This window comes from Bufo gargarizans, chromosome 4 (genome assembly GCF_014858855.1).
Source record: "Bufo gargarizans isolate SCDJY-AF-19 chromosome 4, ASM1485885v1, whole genome shotgun sequence".
NCBI lineage: Eukaryota > Metazoa > Chordata > Amphibia > Anura > Bufonidae > Bufo > Bufo gargarizans.
Genome location: NC_058083.1, coordinates 236,616,896 through 236,641,212, shown reverse-complemented (window position 1 = coordinate 236,641,212; position 24,317 = coordinate 236,616,896). Strand labels below are relative to the sequence as shown.

General features: G+C 43.9%; 1 protein-coding gene across 13 annotated transcripts in view; it reads left to right on the top strand.

The window, feature by feature from the left end:
- DST (dystonin) overlaps positions 1–24,317 on the top strand; it is a 566,706-nt gene that overhangs the window by 214,183 nt on the left and 328,206 nt on the right. For 11 of the 13 annotated variants that reach the window (XM_044290838.1, XM_044290839.1, XM_044290848.1 and 8 more), the window contains 2 exons: positions 8,381–8,470; positions 16,990–17,025. In XM_044290838.1, the coding sequence (XP_044146773.1) occupies positions 8,381–8,470; positions 16,990–17,025 (126 nt within the window). The remainder of the gene's footprint in view (positions 1–8,380; positions 8,471–16,989; positions 17,026–24,317) is intronic. The other 2 variants (XM_044290836.1, XM_044290849.1) reach the window with 1 other exon arrangement.

Below are 24,317 nucleotides of genomic sequence, written 5' to 3'. Positions count from 1 at the left end.
CTCTCCACACATACATGGACGCAGTCATACACACACTCTCCACACATACATGGACACAGTCATACACACACTTTCCACACATACATGGACGCAGTCATACACGCACTCTCCACACATACATGGACGCAGTCATACACGCACTCTCCACACATACATGGACGCAGTCATACACGCACTCTCCACACATACATGGACGCAGTCATACACGCAGTCTCCACACATACATGGACGCAGTCATACACACACTTTCCACACATACATGGACGCAGTCATACACACACTTTCCACACATACATGGACGCAGTCATACACGCACTCTCCACACATACATGGACGCAGTCATACACGCACTCTCCACACATACATGGACGCAGTCATACACGCACTCTCCACATACATGGACGCAATCATACACGCATTCTCCACATACATGGACGCAGTCATACACGCACTCTCCACGCATACATGGACGCGCTCATACACGCACTCTCCACATACATGGATGCATTCATGCACAGTCACCACATACATGGACGCACACATATACAATACACATATATAGACACCCAGCTTTCCTGCTGTGCCTCTCCCCCATACTCTAATGCCTCTGAACTTGTGCCATGCAGGATAGCAGGGAAGCTGGATGACATTTCATGATATAATTCACCCAGCTTTCCTACTGTACTGCAGGTCACATGTGCACAGTCTGGGAAAGCTGAATATAACCCCAGTTCCCCCGCCCACGTCGGGCCGTCCTGTTGCTGGTTACTGTCCATCATAAGAACTAAGGAGGGGAGAGGCGGAGCAATGTCTCTGATGTCAGGTCAGAGGTGTAAGTGCAGCACTCTGGACCCCATGCAGGAGAAGTCAGCTGCTCTCACAGGGGCCCGGGGTGACGTACAGTGACTGCTCCCGGGCCCCTTCTGAGCTCGGGCTCTGAAGCAGCTGCTTCCCGCCACTGATTCCTCTGTAGTGCAGGATGGGTCGCCATGGGAAAGAGCCGCATTGAAGGGTCTAAAGAGCCGCTTGTGGCTCACGAGCCGCACTTTGCCGACCACTGGGCTGGGCCACTCCTGTCAGTTCTGTGGAGGGCTAGGCCATTCCCCTCAGTGCTGTGAAGGGCTAGGCTGCTCCTCTCAGTGCTGTGAAGGGCTAGGCTGCTCCCCTCAGTGCTGTGAAGGGCTAGGACGCTCCTCTCAGTGCTGTAAAGGGCTAGGACGCTCCCCTCAGTGCTGTGAAGGGCTAGGACGCTCCTCTCAGTGCTGTGAAGGGCTAGGACGCTCCTCTCCGTGCTGTAAAGGGCTAGGCTGCTCCTCTCAGTGCTGTGAAGGGCTAGGACACTCCCCTCAGTGCTGTGAAGGGCTAGGACGCTCCTCTCAGTGCTGTAAAGGGCTGGGCCGCTCCTCTCAGTGCTGTGAAGGGCTAGGCTGCGCCTGTCAGAGCAGTGAAGGGCTAGGATGCTCTTGTCAGAGCTGTGAAGGGCCAGGCCGCTCCTGTCAGAGCTGTGAAAGGCTAGGCCACTCCCCTCAGTGCTGTGAAGAGCTAGGCCGCTCCCCTCAGTGCTGTGAAAGGCTAGGCCACTCCTGCCAGTGCTGTGAAGGGCTAGTCCACTATTCTCCGTGCTGTGAAGGGCTAGGCTGCTCCCCTGAGTGCTGTGAAGGGCTATTCCACTCCTGTCAGTGCTGTGAAGGGCTAGGCCACTCCCCTCAGTGCTGTGAAGGGCTAGGCCACTCCTGCCAGTGCTGTGAAGGGCTAGTCCACTATCCTCCGTGCTGTGAAGGGCTAGTCCACTATCCTCTGTGCTGTGAAGGGCTAGTCCACTATCCTCCGTGCTGTGAAGGGCTAGTCCACTATCCTCTGTGCTGTGAAGGGCTAGTCCACTATCCTCTGTGCTGTGAAGGGCTAGTCCACTATCCTTCGTGCTGTGGAGGGCTAGTCCACTAGCCTCCGTGCTGTGGAGGGCTAGGCTGCTCCCCTGAGTGCTGTGAAGGGCTATTCCACTCCTGTCAGAGCTGTGAAGGGCTAGGCCACTCCCCTCAGTGCTGTGAAGGGCTAGGCTGGTCTTGTCAGTGCTGTGAAGGGCTAGGCCGCTCCTGTCAATGCTGTGTGTGAAGGGCTTGTCCACTATTCTCAGTGCTGTGAAGGACAAGGCAACTCCCCTCAGTGCTGTAAAGGGCCAGGCCATTCTCCTCAGTGCTGTGAAGGGCTAGGCTGTTTTTGTCAGTCCTGTGAAGGGCTAGTCCACTATTCTCAGTGCTGTGGAGGGCTAGTCCACTATCCTTCGTGCTGTGGAGGGCTAGTCCACTAGCCTCCGTGCTGTGGAGGGCTAGGCTGCTCCCCTGAGTGCTGTGAAGGGCTATTCCACTCCTGTCAGAGCTGTGAAGGGCTAGGCCACTCCCCTCAGTGCTGTGAAGGGCTAGGCTGGTCTTGTCAGTGCTGTGAAGGGCTAGGCCGCTCCTGTCAATGCTGTGTGTGAAGGGCTTGTCCACTATTCTCAGTGCTGTGAAGGACAAGGCAACTCCCCTCAGTGCTGTAAAGGGCCAGGCCATTCTCCTCAGTGCTGTGAAGGGCTAGGCTGTTTTTGTCAGTCCTGTGAAGGGCTAGTCCACTATTCTCAGTGCTGTGAAGGGCTAGTCCACTATTCTCAGTGCTGTGAAGGGCTAGGCCATTCTCCTCAGTGCTGTGAAGGGCTAGACCGCTCTTGTCCGTGCTGTGAAGGGCTAGGCTGCTCCTGTCAATGCTATGAAGGACTAGGCCACTGCTTTCAGTGATCAGAACACCTCATTAAGATAAAGTGCAGATTTCTTGATTGCTGCAGCAGAGGCGCTGGTACGCTCAGCAGTATGTTCGCTTCACTAGGATTGGCTGTGCTGACAGATGGGCTTTAAAGAGCACAGTGAGATCTCCTGACATAATTTGCAGTAAATAAATATATTTCTAGTGGAGAAACAATTTTGGAGCATTTTCTCAGAACCGCACCAGTCAGGGTTGTGTACTTAGACTGATGCTGGCCGGTCTATGTAGAAATCGGACAGTGGGAAGAACTGAAATCACTTCAGTTATTATTTTATGGGGAACAGACCTGTCAGGTCCAGACCTCACACTGGTGATATACAGACATTTCCACTACCTAGTTACAGGTTGTTTCAGGAATTCTGCCATGTACTTGAATGGCTGTTGATTTTGGGTGGCTTAGGTCTGAAAATTCAAGTGCATCAGTACAATAGATATAGGGGGTAATTTCTTAAGGTCTGCGTTTTAGACGCCAGTCATAATAATACCTATACCTGGCGCTGGATCCGCCAGAGTTATGAAGAGGTGCTGGTGTATTTCTGGTTAGTAAATGACCCCCATAGCATATACATCCCATTCCTGTGACGTCCTTACAGCAAAGACTATTAAGCCCAAAATGCAATAAAGAATCCTTTGTTTGCCAGTGAAATTTGGTGGATCTTTTCTCAGTAATATCACCTACTAGTGCCTCATACATGTACATGTATGTGCCTCAAGCTGGAAAAAGCCTAGAAGTACCCAGAAAATATTATTTTCTGGTATTCTGTGGAAAACTGTTATTAATTAGCAGTCACAGGCAGTGGATGGCACTGAGCTTAAAGGAATTTTCCAAGTATTTTTTAGTGATGACCTCATTAGTATCTGATCAGTGTTCTCTGACACCTGGGACCCCCTTCGATCAGCTGTTTGAAAAGGTAGCAGTGCTCACAATAGCGCCACGTCCTTCTCTCTGCTCACTATGCACAGCTCCATACATTTTATAGTGGCTGTTCTTGGTATTGCAGCTCCGCCCCATTCACTTCAATAGGGCTCAGCTGCACGTAGGCCACGTGACCGATGAACGCAACAACACATTGCCTAGGCTAAGCTGTGAGAAGGCTGCAGCACTACTGCGAGCACCACTGCTTCTCAAACAGCTGATCGGTGGGGTCCCAGCTAGTAAAGCAGGATTTCCATAACACTTAGGGGCGCATTTATTAAGACCGGTGTCTAAAACCCCTCTAATTCCTTGTGGTGGATCCTCTGGAGTTATGAAGAGGCGCCAACCTCTACATAACTTCGCCGGATCCTCTGCCACTTCTAATGCCAGAAATACTCCTAATGTGTCAGATTCCACCAAGCTGTGGGAAGAATTGCCTTTGGTTGTCAGTAATGTGTCGGATGCAGTTTTGATTACATTGATTATATTCGTTATATTGAGAAGTATTACTTTTTTGTTCCAAAGCAGGTTTAGGCTACTTTCACACTAGTGTTTCTATTTTCCGGTATTGAGATCCGTCATTGGGTCTTAATGCCGTAAAAAAAAAAAATGCTTCCGCTTTGTCCCCATTCATTGTCATTGGGGACAAAACGTAACTGAACAGAACGGAATGCTCCAAAATGCGTTTGGTTGCGTTCCCAGATCGGAGAGCAAACCGCAGCAAAACGGATCCATCCTGGCACACAATGTAAGTTAATGGGGACGCATATGTTTTCTCTGACACAATAGAAAACGGATCCGTCCCCATTGACTTTCAGTGGAGTCCATGACGGATCCGTCTTGGCTATGTTACAGGATAACTGTCATATTTTTATTTATTTGCTAGTTTATTATAGCTAGGCATGTATACCTGAGTTAGTCTGTCAATGATTTCCAAAAGATCTGTAATTCCCTTATAATAACAGCTTTCATTAATGTCCTCTGTCCCTTTCCACTGCTCCCTTAAAAGACCGTTGCTGTGTCTCATCTGTCTCTGGCTAGGAATAACTAAGGGGAAAACTCAAGGAAAACAGTGGTATGTGAAGAAACTAAAGATTGCTTTATGCATAATGCTGCTGCAGCAGTAACATATGCTAAAATGTATTTTTTATTGAAAATTTGACAGTTATCCTTTAGGGTACCTTCACACTAGCGTTTTTCTTTTCCGGCATTGAGTTCCGTACTAGGGGCTCTATACCGGAAAATAACTGATCAGTTATATCCCCATGCATTCTGAATCCGTTCAGGATGCATCAGGATGTCTTCAGTTCAGTCGTTTTGACTGATCAGGCAAAAGATAAAACCGTAGCATGCTACGGGTTATCTCCAGCCAAAAAAACGGAAGACTCGCTGGAATGCGGGATCCGGCATTTTTCCCCATAGGAATGTATTAGTGCTGGATCCGGCATTCAAAATACATGCATGCGCAGACCGGTAAAAAAATAAAAAAAGATACAAGGCGGATCCGTCTGTCCGCATGATATCCGGATCCGTCTCACAAATGCTTTCAGTCACATCCAGATCGGCGGATCCGGCGGGCAATTCCAACGATGGAACTGCTTGCCGGATCACACTGCCGCAAGTGTAAAAATAGCCTTAAAGGGAACCTGTCACCAGTTTTATGGTGTCCTAACTAAGGGCGACATAAATAAGTGACTGATTCGCTTAGCAAAATGCTGGGTCACTTTCTTTAATTGACCCAGTCAATCTGCCAACATCTTGTATTGAAAAGCTCCAGCTGATAATGATGAGTCATGAATATTCATGAGCTCCTGAGTCTCCCCGCCTACCTGCTGCTGATTGACAGTTTGTTTCCATAGGAATCAGCAGCAGGTGGGCAGGGGAGTGGCTATATCTCTGAATTAAATATACGCTGGACTCAATGACATCACGCTGGACTCAAATCAGCTCATTAGCATGCGGCATGTGGCATCTTTGTGTGTATATTATGAGGTAACCATCTGTCACACCAGTAAGTGAATACATCTAAGGTACTTTTTAGTAGTTAATGATTGTATATAATTAGTTAGATTATAATCAAATATCCACATGACAGGTTCCCTTTAAAGATAATACCTCCGGATCCGTTCATAACGGATGCAGACGGTTGTATTATCAGTAACATAAGTGTTTTTGCTGTACCCTGCCCGATCCAGCAAAAACTGGTGTGAAAGTAGCTACTTGGGTTGTTTGATTCTGGCAGGCATCAGTTCCTGATCAGTCTGGAAAATGCCTGTTCATTCAGAAAAATGCATTGCAAGAACAGATCCGTTTTTCCGGTGTCATCCGGCAAAACGGATCCGGTATTTTTTTAAAAACATTTTTAAAGGTCTGCGCAGACCGGAAGGACGGATCCGGCATTGCGGTATTTTGAATGCCGGATCCAGCTCTAATACATTCCTATGGAAAAAAAATGCCGGATGCGGCGTTCAGGAAAGTGTTCAGTCTTTTTGGACGGAGATAAAACCGTAGCATGCTGTGGTATTATCTCCGTCCTGAAAAGTCAAAAAGACTGAACTGAAGACATCCTGATGCTCTCCATTCAGAATGCATGGGGATAAAACTGATCAGTTCTTTTCCGGTATAGAGCCCCTAGGACGGAGCTCAGTGTGAAAGTACCCTTAGAACGTTGTAGATGACAGTGTCTATATTTACTAGAACAGTTTTAATGCATGCTTTGTGTCTTATATTTTGCAGTATCCCCGACGGAAACCTCAGATGTATACTCCTAACAAATGCAATTGTGTAGGCACACAGTGACATCATACATAGACTATTTTAAAAATGTAAAAAAAAACTGGACAGTCCTAAACCAGTGTCCTATCTTCTGTTCTGGGCTGTGGTCACATGACCATGTCCATACGGCTCTTTATTATTTCCTGTGATGTTATGTCCATGGGTGTGTCAAAGCAGCATCAGAGGCAGTGATAAGGGAGTGTCTATGTAACTAGCTGGGTGGGAGGAGCTATAAACTAGCTGGGTGTTACGGGCAGTAATAGGGGAGTGTCTATGTAACTACCTGGGTGGGAGTGGCTATAAACTAGGTGGGTGTTGTTAGGGGTAGTGATAAGGGAGTGTCTATGTAATTATCTGGGTGGGAGGAGCTATAAACTAGCTGGGTGTTACGGGCAGTAATAGGGGAGTGTCTATGTAACTACCTGGGTGGGAGTGGCTATAAACTAGGTGGGTGTTGTTAGGGGTAGTGATAAGGGAGTGTCTATGTAATTATCTGGGTGGGAGGAGATATAAACTAGGTGGGTGTTGTTAGGGGTAGTGATAAGGGAGTGTCTATGTAACTAGCTGGGTGGGAGTTGCTATAAACTAACTGGGCGTTGTTAGGGGTAGTGATAGGGGAGTGTCTATGTAATTATCTGGGTGGGAGGAGCTATAAACAAGCTGGGCGTTGTTAGGGGTAGTGATAGGGGAGTGTCTATGTAATTATCTGGGTGGGAGGAGCTATAAACTAGCTGGGTGTTACGGGCATTAATAGGGGAGTGTCTATGTAACTAGCTGGGTGGGAGGAGCTATTAACTAGCTCTTTGTGTAATAACTGATTAGAAAGAATACCCAATAGTTCATTTTATAATCCCACAGTTTTAATGGTAAGAAATCCACTTTAAAGGGGTTTTCCAGGATTTTGTAACGGATAACCTATCCTCTGGATTGGACATCATTATCTGATCGTGGGGTACAACACCCCGGACCCCACCGGTCAGCTGTTTTAGAAGGCACTAGTGCTCACAGTAGCTGCAGACTTCTCTCTGATTGCCAATCATGTGACTGATGAACGTGGCAAAGCTGGGAGAAGGGCACAGTGCTACTACTTTCGGGCATTCCAGTGCGGCCGCGTCACTTTTGGGTATAGCATTCTGCCAAGGTATAGGAATCTGGCAGAACACCGGGTATCAGACCTCCACATATCACATACTGATGACCCATCCAGAGGATGTCATCATTAAAAAAATCCCAGAATACCCTTATAAGAGTAATTTTTTCCTCTCTGTGAGATTTTGTTAATCTTTAAAGAATGTTTGAGGAGCTGATGTCAAATCTGTTGTAATAATAACAATTGTCACAGACTCACAGTTCATTAAAATGTCATTTTTGTTGCTTTTGGTCATAAATCAATTTTATGTTCAAGTCCAACAAAAATCCTGGATTGCTATAACAAAAGATCTATTTTTTTAAAACAATAAAGGACATTTTTGTAAGTATTGGCTAAATTTTTTATTTTTTTTGTATTGACCATATCTACTCACAATGGAAAATTATACTGCCTCATAATCTACAACAACTAGCTCCATTATGCTGCGGATGTGAAACTATGCAAAACTTTCTCAGCATGTGAATAGGGGTTTGTAAACCACCATTCACATGTATACTGCTGTACAATAAAGAGTCTACAGTTCACAGAGGAGGGATGTGTGGCTTAGTTTGAATTGGGTGGTTCTATTTCTTAGGTTTCATCGAGTCTGTGGGTGAATGACTGAAACTGTTAAACCTTCCTCTGTATAATGTTGTGAGAAGATGTTATTTTTGTTACTGATGTAGAAACCAAAGTGTCTACTTTTTAATAAAGCTAATAAAGTGACATTTTGTGTAGTTACATATTCAATTTTCCTACCCCAGGTACGGAAGCATGTAGGAGATCTGTATGAAGACCTGCGAGATGGACATAACCTGATCTCGTTACTAGAAGTACTCTCTGGAGATACCCTGGTAAGTCCTTTCTATTACTTGTTTTAGTTGAGTAAGCCTGCAGTATGGTTGTGCTCCATAATATGCTCTCATGGATGTCTTTGTCCTTCGTAATACGTCTCATATTTTGTTATACATTTCATGAGCTGCCCTCAAGATGCACACACATGTATGTACATTTATAAAATGAATCTCAGCTAGGCTACATTCACACAAAAACAGGGGGATCCGCTCACTTCTGTTTCCCTCAGGACAGGTGCTCCAATCCAAAAATGAGTCACCCCTCAAAATGGTAAGTAAATATATAAAAAGGAAGGATTGGTCACTCTTACATGGAAATATAGGATATTTGTTTTATTAATATTACTAATATAAGTTAAAATGCAAAAACAATAATATAAAATGCATAAGATAGAACAATCTCCTATATCTATCTTATCACTCCCTCTACTGCCACTACATCTATTATTATATACACCGCATAATAGGAGATAGCATATATATAACATCTCTGAATAATATTGGACACTTGGGAAGTGAAAGAGGAGAAAGGGCGCATCAAATTTGTAGAAAACGCAGCAAAACCGCATCTGCGTTTTTTGCAATAAGGTGCGTTTTTTTTTTTGGAAGTGAAGTGTGTTTTTCAATGAAAAGAAGATCTAAATGAAACAAACCCTCTAAAAAAGCTTTGGAATAACAGACTTGAGTATGTTTGGTATTATCTATTTATATTTTTACATACTTTTAAAGTGTATTTTTATCATATGTTTAAAATTAAGAAATGAAATATCAATATCTGATATGATACCCTATATCTGTAGACTAAAATGTTAGGTACAAATATGACAATGACCCAGATCGAGATATGAAAACAATGCATTAAAATATTTAAAAATGCTACATTGACCCTGAATGAAACACTCCAGAGTCCAGTCCGGACCTTGGTGATAACCAACATCAGTATAAATTACGAGGTTTTACAAGATGGGAGTATGCTACTGAGGAAGGGGACAGTGTTTCCCCGAAACGCGTCTAGCGTCACACCTTTGGACGAATACCCCATCTTCTACCAAGTGCACTATAAAGAAAAAGAAACTCTTGGATCCATTATCGAAATCATCGCAATACGTCATTTACCAGCGCTGAGAGAGAAGGACTTTGCATATCCGGTTCAAATTTCCCGCGGAGAACACGTGGGACGCGAGCAGCCCTACAGCCGGGACGCCGGCTGATCCAGCTAAGCAGGGTCTCGCATTCAAGCCCTCACCTCTATCCGACGGCTTCAACTAAGGTAAGCCCACTATCCCAGTGGGTATAACATCCAGTTAACACCGATCAAATACATTGCCTGTGAAGACTGAAATTGTACATACAGCGATAATTCTTACAAATATAGTACATCAGTCAGCAGACGCATACGGTGCAACATCGGCCTATAGCGGCCAATTCGTCTATACTCACTGTGTTTCAAAGTATTTTGCATGGACTATTAGTGCCATATACTATAACACCAAGAAAAGGAGCAGAAACAACGAGTGGGATTTCGTTCATACATATGGACTTTGACACAAGTATTAGAGACTCATTCTCTACCATTATACAGCTGATTTATTTATTCAACTGAAACTGTATCCAAATCACTGGGCGAATATTTGTATCAATTTGTCTTCCACATAACAGACTATCAAATCCAGGTGGAGACACTGTGACACTGTTTTCTGTCCAGCATTGAAATTATTATCGTCTTTGTTATATACATTACGAATAGAGAATAGATATAGGAGATTGTTCTATCTTATGCATTTTATATTATTGTTTTTGCATTTTAACTTATATTAGTAATATTAATAAAACAAATATCCTATATTTCCATGTAAGAGTGACCAATCCTTCCTTTTTATACATTCACACAACGTTTTATGGTGCCCAGAAGAGTTGCCCTAGTTATATAACAACCCTGGCGACCCCTGTAAATGGCCTAAAATAAGAAATGTATACTCACCGGTTTCCTTCAGTTTTGTCGAGTGCTGCCCCCTGGTCCTCCCACTGCTGATGTCACCTTTTTGGTTGCAGCGGTCACATTCCCTGCACAGCACATGAGACGTCTCTGCTGAGGCCAGTGATTGTCTGCAGCAGTGACCAAGCACCACTGCAACCAAAAACAACAAGAACAGCTGTGACGATGGAGTCTCTTGTTATTTTAGGCAGTTTACAAGGGTTTCCAGAGTTTTTATATATCTCGGACAACCACTTTAACTATAAAGCCCAAGGCCCTGTCATGCAGAATGAGTAACTGCCCCCTTAAATAGGGTCGTCTTCTGTGTCATAGGACACCGATGCAACTGCTACCTCTGCACCCTGTACCTGTAGCTCTCCACCCCACTGAATACATAGACTGTACAACTGTATCCGTACACAGTTATATACCTGCTATTGACGGCTATTAAAAAAGGTGTACATTACGGTATTCCTCTTATACGTGAAGAGTACAGTTGTACTGAAAAGTCAGCTATGCTTTTCAATACAGTTAGGGCTGCAGAGTATCCTCATTAGGCCTCTCTCACATGTCTGTGTCAGTGATGACGTCTGCGACAAGATGTCTTTGAAGGGTTTGTGTTTCTTCCATGTATCCATGTTTGCCCTCCGCAAGCTATCTGTATTCCACATGCTCTCCTATCTTCAGTGAAAACCACTGACAGAACACACATGCCTTCTGTGTTCTGTCAGTGGTTTTCATGGACCTACGGCCTCATGCACACGGCCGTTGTTTTGGTCCGCATCCGAGCCGCAGTTTTGGCGGCTCGGATGCGGACCCATCCACCTCAATGGGGCCGCAAAAGATGCGGACAGCACTCCGTGTGCTGTCCGCAACCGTTGCTCCTTTCCGTGGCCCCGCAAAAAAATTATAACATGTCCTATTCTTGTCAGCGCTTTGCAGACAAGAATAGGCAGTTATATTAAAGGCTGTCCGTGCCGTTCCGTAAATTTCGAAAACGCACATGGACGCCATCCGTGTTTTGCGGATCAGCGGTTTGCGGACCGCAAAAAACGGAATGGTCGTGTGCATGTAACCTATAGGGGGGGAATTTATCATAGACCAGAGGTTCACGCTGGTCTATCATATCCCCTGCTCTGCTAGAGGATGTGCCTCTTTTATGATGAGGGGCATGCTTCATCATAATTTAGGCGCATCCTCTGGCAGTCCATGATCCTAAACTGAATTCTAGAGTATCTCCGAGCTGCCAGAGATTTCAGTTTTGTTAAATGCCGGAAAGTAAAAAAGAGATTAAATATGCCAGACCTGCTGGTCACGCTCCCTTCTTGGAAAGTGTTGACAGCGGTGTAGAAACGCCACTTGCCCCTAAATGTAGGCGTAATATAATTTAAAAAGTCACGGACATTGGGTTTGCAACTTTATTACGCCAGAAAACGGGTGTGGGGAGATTTACTAAGATTGGCACATCCTCCGTCAGTCTGTGTGCCTAGACCGACGGCAGCTCAAAGCTGCCAAAGATTTCTGGATTCATTTAGACCCAAAAATTGGCATAAATTAAAATAAATGTTATGGGCCAGCTGGTCCCACCCCTCTCTGCCCTCGCCATGCCCCTTTTCAGAAAAAGGCGAGGGTGGCGTAGAAATGCCACTTGCGACAAAATATTGTTGCAGTGACGTTTATAAAGTCACAAACTCAGTTCATCCCTTTTTTATGGCAAAAAATGGGTGCAGGGATATAATAAATCTCCCCATAGACTTCCATGGGTATGTATGGTCCACACCATGGTACAAAGTAGCGCATGTCTCTGATGTCTTTCTATTGACCCATGATCAGTGAACAATAATCAGTGTGAATAAACAAATTAAGGCTACATGCACACGAACGTTGTTTGTTTCCGTGTCCGTTCCGTTTTTTTTTTGTGGATAGGATGCGGACCCATTAATTTCAATGGGTCCGCAAATTGTCCACATCTGTATGTCCGTTCCATAGCCCCGCAAAAAAAAAAAAGAACATGTCCTATTCTTGTCCGTTTTAGGCATTGTTACAATGGATCCGCAAAAAAAAAAAAAAAAAAACGAATGGCATATGGATGTCATCCGTTTTTTTTTGAGGATCTGTAATTTGCAGACCGCAAAACACATACGTTCGTGTGCATGCAGCCTAAAATGAATAGAGGCTTGTGCTTTCTATGTTCTGTGATTCATTGACATGTGAAAGATCTTAGGCAGCTAAAAGCACTTTCATTTTAACTTTGCAGATAACCATGTGGTTATTAAAAATGAAAGTGTTATTACCTGCAGTTATTTGAAAGTCACGCCAATCTTCATATTGCCCCAGTTTTCGGCTGCTTCCCAGGCTCTCCTTGGCCGCAGTGCGTCCGGAATGTGTGAACGTAGCCACATAGTATTTCCTCAATACAGCTGATTTCCAATTCACTTTCATCAGCCTGTAGACCCTACTGCACATAAGACTCAGAGCGAGGATTTCCTGACGTGTCCCTCAGGCAGAAGACCATAGACATGCAGTAGCATATGTCACCTATTGATTCCATGCAGAATACTTTTTTCTGTCGGCCTCTGTATCGACAGTGCTGCATTCTGCTTTTTCCTATACAGCTGAAAAAAGGTATGCTGAATCATGCCACCCGGTTGGAGGTCTGAAAGACACTCTTTGGCCACGGCTGGGTGAGCGGGGCCCTATGGATATGTTTGCTGTATATCCTGGAAGATTCTCCTGGCATGTACAGTACAGACCAAAATTTTTGGACACACCTTCTCATTCAAAGAGTTTCTTTATTTTCATGACTATGAAAATTGTAGATTCACACTGAAGGCATCAAAACTATGAATTAACACATGTGGAATTATATACATAACAAAAAAGTGTGAAACAACTGAAAATATGTCATATTCTAGGTTGTTCATAGTAGCCACCTTTTGCTTTGATTACTGCTTTGCACACTCTTGGCATTCTCTTGATGAGCTTCAAGAGGTAGTCACCTGAAATGGTCTTCCAACAGTCTTGAAGGAGTTCCCAGAGATGCTTAGCACTTGTTGGCCCTTTTGCCTTCACTCTGCGGTCAAGCTCACCCCAAACCATCTCGATTGGGTTCAGGTCCGGTGACTGTGGAGGCCAGGTCATCTGGCGCAGCACCCCATAACTCTCCTTCATGGTCAAATAGCCCTTACACAGCCTGGAGGTGTGTTTGGGGTCATTGTCCTGTTGAAAAATAAATGATGGTCCAACTAAACGCAAACCGGATGGAATAGCATGCCGCTGCAAGATGCTGTGGTAGCCATGCTGCTGCCTTCAATTTTGAATAAATCCCCAACAGTGTCACCAGGAAAGCACCCCCACACATCACACCTCCTCCTCCATGCTTCATGGTGGGAACCAGGCATGTAGAGTCCATCCGTTCACCTTTTCTGCGTCGCACAAAGACACGGTGGTTGGAATCAAAGATCTCAAGTTTGGACTCATCAGACCAAAGCACAGATTTCCACTGGTCTAATGTCCATTCCTTGTGTTCTTTAGCCCAAACAAGTCTCTTCTGCTTGTTGCCTGTCCTTAGCAGTGGATTCCTAGCAGATATTCTACCATGAAGGCCTGATTCACACAGTCTCTTAACAGTTGTTCTAGAGATGTGTCTGCTGCTAGAACTCTGTGTGGCATTGACCTGGTCTCTAATCTGAGCTGCTATTAACCTGCGATTTCTGAGGCTAGTGACTCGGATGAATTGATCCTCCGCAGCAGAGGTGACTCTTGGTCTTCCTTTCCTGGGGCGGTCCGCATGTGAGCCAGTTTCTTTGTAGCGCTTGATGGTTTTTGTGACTGCACTTGGGGACACTTTCAAAGTTTTCCCAATTTTTCGGACTGACTGACCTTCATTTCTTAAAGTAATGATGGCCAATCGTTTTTCTTTACTTAGCTGCTTTTTTCTTGCCATAATAGAAATTCTAACAGTCTATTTAGTAGGACTATCAGCTGTGTATCCACCTGACTTCTCCACAACGCAACTGATGGTCCCAACCCCATTTATAAGGCAAGAAATCCCACTTATTAAACCTGACAGGGCACACCTGTGAAGTGAAAACCATTTCAGGTGACTACCTCTTGAAGCTCATCAAGAGAATGCCAAGAGTGTGCAAAGCAGTAATCAAAGCAAAAGGTGACTACTTTGAAGAACCTAGAATATGACATATTTTCAGTTGTTTTACACTTTTTTGTTATGTATATAATTCCACGTGTTAATTCATAGTTTTGATGCCTTCAGTGTGAATCTACAATTTTCATAGTCATGAAAATAAAGAAAACTCTTTGAATGAGAAGGTGTGTCCAAACTTTTGGTCTGTACTGTACGTCAAATGTAAGGCTCTAAGGCAGTGTCACCTGAGCCTATGTAACGTGAGATGTTGCCTAAAATTATTTTTTATTCAAACACAGCAGTGAATATAATGGGAATTAGAAGTACTGGTCTTTCTCTTATACTTTTTCACTTTTTGGGTTTATTACAGGGGTTGGCTAAAAAAACTACATGTGTTGTCATTGGGGTACATTCACATACAATGGTAATGGCCAGGCAGAAAATTGTGTTATTTCTACACTGTTTAAGGGTAGAGTTGTAGTTTCCCTGCCGTTGTTGGTAATTTTTTACCGTCTGTATTTTTTATATGGACTGTTACTAATGAGCGCTTCCATTGTGGAGCACTCAGCCCCCCCATGCCAACTATTACTGGAGGGCACTAATGGGGGAATTACTATTACCTGGGGGCACTAATGGGGGCATTAATATTACTGGTGGGCACTAATGGAAGCATTACTAAAAGGGCTCATTAGGACGGCCGTATGTGTTTTGTGTTCTGCAAATTGCGGATCCGCAAAACACAGATACCGGCCTGTGTGCATTCTGCAATTTGCGGACCGCACATGGCTGTCACTCTCATAGAAAATGCCTATTATTGTCCACAACTGCGGACAAGAATAGGACATGCTCTATATTTTTTGCAGGGCCACGGAACAATGGATTCAGACAGCTTTTGCGGCCCCACTGAAATGAATGGGTCTGCACCCATTCCGCAAAAATGCTAAATGGGTACAGAATAAAACATACGGCCGTCTGAATGAGCGCTTACTGTGGGGCACTAATGGGGGCACTATTAATTCTGGGGGGCACTAATTGGCATTATTAATTCTAGGGGGGCACTAAAGGGGGCATTATTAATTCTGGGGGGCACTAATGGGGGCATTGCTATTACTGGGGGGCAATAATGGGTGCATTACTATTACTGTGGGGCACTAATGGGGGCATTACTATTACTGGGGGCACTAATGAGGGCATTATTAATTCTGGAGGGCACTAATGGGAGCATTATTAATTCTGGGGGGCACTACTGGAGGCATTACTATTACTGGAGGTACTAATGGGCATTATTAATTCTAGGGGAAAACTAATGGAGGCATTTTTATTACTGGGGGCACTAATGGGGGTATTAATAATTCTGGGGTGCTAATGGGGGCATTATTAATTCTGGGGGGCACTAATGAAGGCATTACTATTATTGGGGGCACTAATGGGGGGCATTATCCATTCTGCAGGGCACTAATGGAGACATTGATATTTTGGGGGGTGGCTTAACTTTGTTGGTATTTTTTGTTAGGAAAGGTTGCAACCCTATTTAAGGGCCACGTCACATACACATACAATTTGTCCCATGTAAAAAACAAAACAAAAAAAAGCCATTTCAATTTTGGGTCATACAAGGTTTTTTATTTTGTCACATTTGTAACATGTATTTTTTACTGTTTTTCAAGTGCTATATGGAAACCTGCAAAATAATAATAAAAAAAAAGCAACACACTTTAAAAAGCACCAACAAAATGCTGGGTATATAGACCTTACAATAATTTGCTATAGATCTGGGATCAACATCTGGCTGCAGTGTTTCACAAATAAAGCTGACAAAAGTGCTAAAAAAAATGCTGCTAAACACTTTGGGGGAGATTTATCAAACTGGTGTAAAGTAGAACTGGCTTAGTTGCCCATAGCAACCAATCAGATTCCACCTTTCATTTTCCACAGCTCCTTTGGAAAATGAAAGGTGAAATCTGGGCAACTAAACCAGATGTACACCAGTTTTACACCACTGGAGTCCTCGTGTTCCTGAAATACCGGCTTTCCCACGCCCAGTCACTGATTGACAGTCATCCATGAGAAGGTGGGGGGTCCCACAGGTGAATGTCAACTTTGATTTTGAGAAAACGGCTGAACAGAAATAAGTAGGGGTCCCCAGATTATGCTGCTGTAGGGCAGAATACAATCGGTGACAGATTTACCTCACATATATCAGAGTATTTGGTTCTGTATAGTTCTAGTTCCAATGGACTTTAACCCTTTCCGTGCCCGGTTTCAGTATTGATTTGTGTTGTGATCATGACTTCCCTTCCTTGTATACCTCCTCTTCATTCTTTTCATGCTCTTCTCTTCATTTGTGGTCTGTCTTGTGTCTTTGCTGTGCCTTCTTTTTCTGTCTGTTGTGTTCATTAGCCAAGGGAACGAGATTTTTTGAAGACATTACGGTTGGTGAGTCCCGCAGAAGCATGCGAGTTTGATCAGCATGAGGAGGTGGATGATGAGGATAAGGGGGTAGGTGTGACCCCCATAACAATACTAAATCCTGTTTAGGTTTGCAGTGTCACTGTTTTTCACACAAAAAATTCACTTGTTACTAAAACACTTTTTAGAGCTAACCTTGCCTAGTGATGTCCGTTCTTTATAGCGGACCTCTCAGGTCAACATGTCTCTTCTAGTAGATGCTTGTTTCCCTAGGAGAAATGTTAAAGCATCTATTCTTAGGAAACTGCGTTGTGCCATTCCTCTGTTATTCCTCTTGGTAATGTATGAATACATTGACTGCTTGATGTTAATATTCTCCTTCTCCAAGTGTGTCCCTGCACAATCTGAATCTGTAGTGCTGAAAATTATCAGATTATGCATGGACACAGCTACATCACAGGTTCACATCACCATGTCGTTTTTTCCGTTCTTCTAATCCGTCACAAGGACAGAAAAAAAGATCATTTATTTGGAGCATCAGTTATGCACATTTTGCATCTGTTTTAGCCATTTTCGGCTGAGATCTGTTATTTTAGACAGAAAAAAAAGTCCAAAAATTGCCTTTTATTCCGTCTAAAATAACAAATCCTAAATGTTTAAAATGGATGCAAAATGAGCATGCTCAAAATAAAGGACATGTTTTTTGTTTTATTTTTCTGTTCTTCTGATGGATTAGAAAAATGGAAAACGAAATGGTGATGTGAACCTACCCTAAATGAATAGTATTCATACATTTGCAGGTGATTTGACAATAAGATTTTTTTTAATGTCATGTTAGGGTACTTTCACACTAGCGGCAGGACGGATCCGACAGGCTGTTCACCCTGTCGGATCGGTCCTTCTGCTATTTCGCCGTGCTGCCGCTCCGCCCCCCATTGACTATAATGGGGACGGGGGCAGAGCTCCAGCACGGCAGTTCGCGGTGAGAGGCCGCCGGACTAAAAAGTCGGACATGCAGTACTTTTAGTACGGCGCCCTTTCGCCATGCACTGCCGTGCTGCGCCGGAGCTCCTTCCCCGTCCCCATTATAGTTAATGGGGGCGGTCCGGCGGCACGGCGAAATAGCGGAAGGATGGGTCCGACAGGGTGAACAGCCTGTCGGATCCGTCCTGCCGCTAGTGTGAAAGTACCCTTATGCCTCATTCACATAGTCAGTGTTCAGTCAGTGATTTCCATCAGTGATTTTAAACCAAAACCAGGTGCGGCTCTAAACACAGAACAGGAGCAGATCTTTCCGTTATACCTCATCTCTGTGTAGTCTCCACTTCTGGTTTTGACTCAAAAATCACTGATGGAAAACTCTGACCAAACACTGACTTGTGAATAAGGCATTGTTCTTTCCTGGAAAAAAACTACTGTGGCCAAATGTAACACGTTGGCCAATAGAAAATTATAAAACTATAAACACTGTTTTTGTTGTGGTGTTTTAAGACAATTTCCTGATATTTTTTGTGCCATGGTGACAAAAAAACGCTACCCAAAAACATTTCATGACATTTATTTACAAACCAAATAAAAGTGCCAGAACCACCCCAGTGCTGAAGCACCCCAACAAAGGAACGGCACAAAGTAGAGCTTTAAGTAAGGGAGAATGGTGAAGAAGAGCCATCTCTATTCCTGTTACCAGTATTTACTAAAAATGTATGGATAGGTTTAGTGGCATCATGCTGAAAATGCTGAGCAATCTGCGGGCAGCGTATTATTACGCCCGAGGAGCTGAGCATTGATAAATAGTTTATCAGAGAAAAGATTCAGCAAAACGTGTAATTTATTCATGTAAATCTCTGATCTTTCTATGCTTAGGAGCCCAGGGGGGGCGATCCTACTCAGTTATAGACAGCCTTCTGTCTGTGACTGTATGAGGGATAGCCACTGGATTCATAAACCCAGAATGAGCAGAAGTCGAAATGAAAAAATTACCAGTTATACTGAACCTCCTTCACAAAACTATGGGGGAGATTTATCAAACTGGTGTAAAGTAGAACTGGCTTAGTTGCCCATAGCAACCAATCAGATTCCACCTTTCATTTTTCACAGCTCCTTTGGATAATGAAAGGTGGAATCTTATTGGTTGCCATGGGCAACTAAGCCAGTTCTACTTTACACCAGTTTGATAAATCTGTCTATTCAGCCCATATTGCTGTAGAACCCAATACCTGCATATTGGACTGCATTTTCAACATGTTGGCTGTCCATTAAGCTCTTGCCCCTTCAAGGCAAATCTAACCATGACATTTAGAATGTGGCAATTCTGTTAAAGATGTTTCCTATGATTGATCAGCAAGGATAAAGGGGTTGTCCAGGTTTTGTTAAGAAGTGGTGGCCCATCCTCAGGATAGTCCATCGCTAGCTGATCAGTGAGGGTCCGACACCCTGGCGATCAGTTGTTTGGCAGTAGCTCTGGTGATGGAAGCAGACTATACTGTCCACTTTGTAGTGGACTGAACTTGCACCTCAGTGCTGCTCCCATTGAAGAACGTGGGAGCAGAAAAGTAGACGGAATAGTCTGCTTCAGCGCCAGAGCTATTGACGAACAGCTGGTAGACAGGGGTGCAGCTAGTGATGGCCTATCCTTAATAGAAGGCGGACAACCCCTTTAACAACTGCAGGGATTCTTAGCATCTCTTTTTCCTCTGTGGACTCCATCTTAAACATGCACCTGTGGCTCCATCCGGGGCACGTGTCTATTTCAATGGAGAGACGGGGGATAAACTGCTGTTAGGAATAAAGGACTGGACATGTTGAGATCCAGCATGTTTGATCCTTTCCACCCAACATCTTCAGTCAGGTGACAGTTTTGATCCCTCATACACATTAGATCAAGTGATCTGTTTAATAAGTATGGAAAGCTTTAAAGAGGTTGTTGCATAAAATTTACCTAGTCATCATTGCGATACGGCTTTTCTGGGATATAGACATATGAGGTCATTTATCAAACTGCTGTAAAGTAGAACTGGATTAGTCACCCATAGCAACCAGTCAGATTCCACCTTTCATGTTTCACAGCTCCTTTGGAAAATTAAAGGTGAAATCTGATTGGTTGGGCAGCTAAGCCAGTTCTACTTTACACCAGTTTGGTAAATCTCCCCCATAGTAATCATATCTGTGTATCAGAGACACCAACAAGAAAAAACAGAAGGACAGGAGCACTTAGAAATATAATAGATGGTTTTTGTTCCATTACAAACTGGCCATGATGGGGTAGTATTGTACTGACACAGAAGGCACACACTTCCTGAGCAGATCTGCGGTAGAGATCCTTCGGCTGTGGGCACTTGCATCCTGTGACTGTGAGATAATCAGGATATTGCCAGTACTGTAGATGTAGAAGTGGTGGAAGACATGTTTGATGGCGAATGTTGTTCCACCAAGCAAGTCAGATTATTCACAGTCAAATAGCTTTGACTCCCGCTACACACCCGCTTCTGTGTATTATACCAGCTCCGTGCTTCCACCAACCTTTTCTTCTCCTCCCCCCTTCTGTCTGCATATACATGGCTTGTACTAGTGATTGGCATGTTGAATTTCTTCACTTGTTGCTTCTTCTGCAAATTATGAGGGAGGTGTGTGGAAAAACCAGTCACCTCATTATTCAGCTTTGTTGGAACCTGGGGAGGATGAGATCAAAGGTTGTGTTACACTGCTTTTGTGTTGGGTGTGAACAAAAAAGTCATGTTCATAGATCGTGCAAGGGGAATTCATTGAATATTTGGCCTTCACTTACATAGATTGCACAAGTGGAATGCATCAAATATTCAGACTCCATAGGCTGTGTTCTTTAGTGGAACTCTGCCACCTTGTGGTACAGATGAGAAACTAAAATGTTACCATCTTTTTTACATAAATTGACATAAAACTTGTGTTGCATGATATTTTAGTCTTAATTAAAATTATAGTAATATTTGCACCACACTTTTCCTAACGATATGAAACAAATCTTAATTTATTTCTGCTATTTATATGGTTTCTTGGTTTTTCAGATGATCATACCATATCGTGATAAGAGCAGAATTTTTTTAGTTTTTATTACAGAGATTGATGTCACTAAAGATATGTAGAATTGGCAATGATCTCAGCTTTACGCATTGCTATCAAATCTGTACATTTATCATACTGTTAGAATTTCCCACTGCAGTTTTGAGGCATTACAGCAATCATCCTACAGTCTTTAGGGCTCATGCACATGAACAGATTTTTTTTTCCGTTCCCTTTTTTTTTACAGGTCTGTATATGGAACCATTCACTTCAATTGGGCTTATAAAAATGGAAATGACTCGTGTCCACATGTCCGTTCTGCAAAAGAAAATAGAACATGTTCTATTCTTGTCCGTTTTGCGGACAGACAGGCATTGTTACAATGTAGCTGCCAAAAAAAACGGATGTTACACGGATATTATGTGCATGAGCCCTTAGGTTGCAGTCATTTTTTCACCGACGTCTTTCTGAGGAACAGCCGTTAAAAAATTGGTTCCCTTCCATTGTATGTGGTCTGTCTGGCTTTCAAAACTGTCTGGCTGGAAAGGATAATAGGACATGTCTCATGTTTGGACGGCTGTTATTTTTCATGGGCCGTTAAAAAAAAAAAAAAAAGGCAATGTGAATAAATCTATAGGGGTAGAAGGATCCAAACTGTTGTAAAGGAAAACTGACGTAGTTGCCTACAGCAAACAATCAGATTCCACCTTTTTTTTCAGAATGTCTTTAGAAAATTAAAGATGGAATCTGATTGGCTGCTTTAGGCAACTAAGACTGCCTTCACATCTCTGGTGAACATTTCTGGCAGGCTGTTCTGGCCTGCCGGAGTGCACAGGATCCAGCTTTGTTGGACTCACTAGTTCTTCACTGAATCCCCGTTGACTGTAATGAGGTATGATGGTGTCCATCTTTTTTCTGACATATATGCTAGATTTCAGCCGGACAAATACCACTGCATGCAGTGTTTTTGGTACGGCCTGACAACTGGCAATTATGCCGGATCAGGTTGCTGGAACATCTCTGACGGAGGTGTGAACGCAGCCTTAGCCAGTTTTCCTTTACACCAGTTTTGATAAATCTCCCCCATCAACCGCAGTAGTTCGGAAATGGCTGGTCATGCAGCTGTTTTCCACTGTCATGTGAATAAAGCCTTATAGAGTAGACATGACAGTCCATCCCTCAACCCATAGTCTTCCGATACAAACATCACGCTCTGACCTCATCTTCCTGTATCCAGATTGCTTGGAGCGATGCATGGTGTCTCCATTATAGTAACATGAAAGAAAACTAGTAGTGTGAACCTGGACTCTATAAAAGTTGTTGCTCTTCAGCTATCAGGGCTCACTGGTTTACCTTCATGTTACTAGATACTGTTTATGTTTCATGTAGTAGTTTATGGCTGCAGTATTACTGTACGCCCAGGTATTATGTATGTGCTGAAAATGCCTTGTGTATGTCGCATAAATGCCTCTAGTAACACGCCTTCTGGAGAAAGTACCATATTCCTAGAGGGTCAGGAAGTTAAGATATGGGGGTTTTGTTGGGTTGTCACCTGGAGAGCTAGTGGTCACCAATAATTTTCTCTCTCTGATACAATATCTGTGGAGTTATAGAGTAGAAAATGTCTTGACTTTTATCTGTTGTCCTAAAGTGTTTTATGACCCCTAAAATAAGTTCCTCCAGGCTCACATTCATTGAGTGGTTTTCTGGTACTTATTGATGGGCTATCCTCAGGATAGGTTATCATCGTAATCAGATGGTGTGGGTTCGACACCCAGCTGCTGTGCTGGAAACAATACAGTGGACGTAAGGCTCTGCCCACTTTGTAGTTTCTGGCTCTGGTTAACTGCAGCTGTTTCCATTCACTTGGATGGGAGTTGAGCTGTAGTACTTCGGCACGGCCACTACACAGTGGTTGGAACCTGGTGTTTTCGGCTGATCAGTGGGGGTGCAGAGTGTCGAACCCCCCTAATTCTCATATAGATGTCCTCTATTGAGGAGAGGCTTTCAATTGATAAGTACTATAAAACCCCTTTAAAGTGTTTTTTCTAGCAAAATTGATGGCAGTGGGCTTAGAATGGCTTAAAAACTTGAAAGAGCCAGTGCCCAACTCACTGATGGTGCCATTCTGATGCTGCCGGGTCCTCTCTGCTCTCTATTTCCTGCCTCAGTATTGACACACAACCAATCACTAAACGAGGCAGGTCACTAGTTGGCTGAAATGGCATCTCCAGGCATTTCCTGTGTGTTTAAGTAGGGACAGGAAATAGAGAGCGGACCGGATTGGGGGGATCGATGATGTATATGTTCTTTTATTTTACTTGAGCCTGCCTCCTCAGTTTTTTTATCATGCTGGACAACCCCATTAAAGTAAACTGTATTCTGTACTCAGAGTTGTTCCAGTACCACTGGTCACATGGGGTCTAGCCTACTTTTAGTCTTATTGTTGCTCACTAGTGTGCAATCCAGTGCTACCCTGCACCACATGGCACTGGTGAGCTAGTGTTGGACCAAACGTCATGTTATTCTGCAACAGTGACAACAATGGGTGGTAAAAATCTAGTGGCCTGAAGCTGAATTGTAAAGGTAAATATATTGTAAAGTTTCTTTTTTAAATATAGTGAGCTGTAGGAACCTATTTTTGGGGGATTTCAAACCCCCCTTGAAGGGGTTATCTCAGAGTGGCTGGACCTGAGGTGGGGTTCATACTTTACCTGGCCTCCGCCACTTGATTCCGGCTGTGTTGATCCACCGCCACCTCTGCAGTTCCCTGGGAATCAACATCCTGTTGACAGGCGTCACGTGACCACTGCAACCTCTCATAGGCTGCAGCCCAGTGTGTTACCACTTGGGTGACAGAGACCTGGGACCTGCTGAGGCGGCCGTGGAGTGATGCAACCGGAATCCAGGTAAGTACGAACACCACCGTAGGTCCAGCCACCCCGAAGAGGTCTGTTAAAAAAAAGTTTAGTCTTGGATAACCCCTTTAAAGAGAAACAGTCAGCGGGATCAATCCTATTAAACCAGTCATCCTGCCTGGTACGGTTGACACTGCGGAGTAAAATGATAGATGCCTTGACTTTTATTCTTTATGCAAATGCTGGCTTCCGTGCACTGAGAGGCGGGGCCAGCACTGGAAAGCTGAGGTGCACCCAGGGGCTAGGCTCCATAACGTAGTGCCCTTAAGCCCTAATTTGCATAAAAACATTTTTTCTCTTGAACATTGCCACCAATGTTTACCTAGGCGGATGCTCTTTACATTTATATCAATGTATAGTACAATC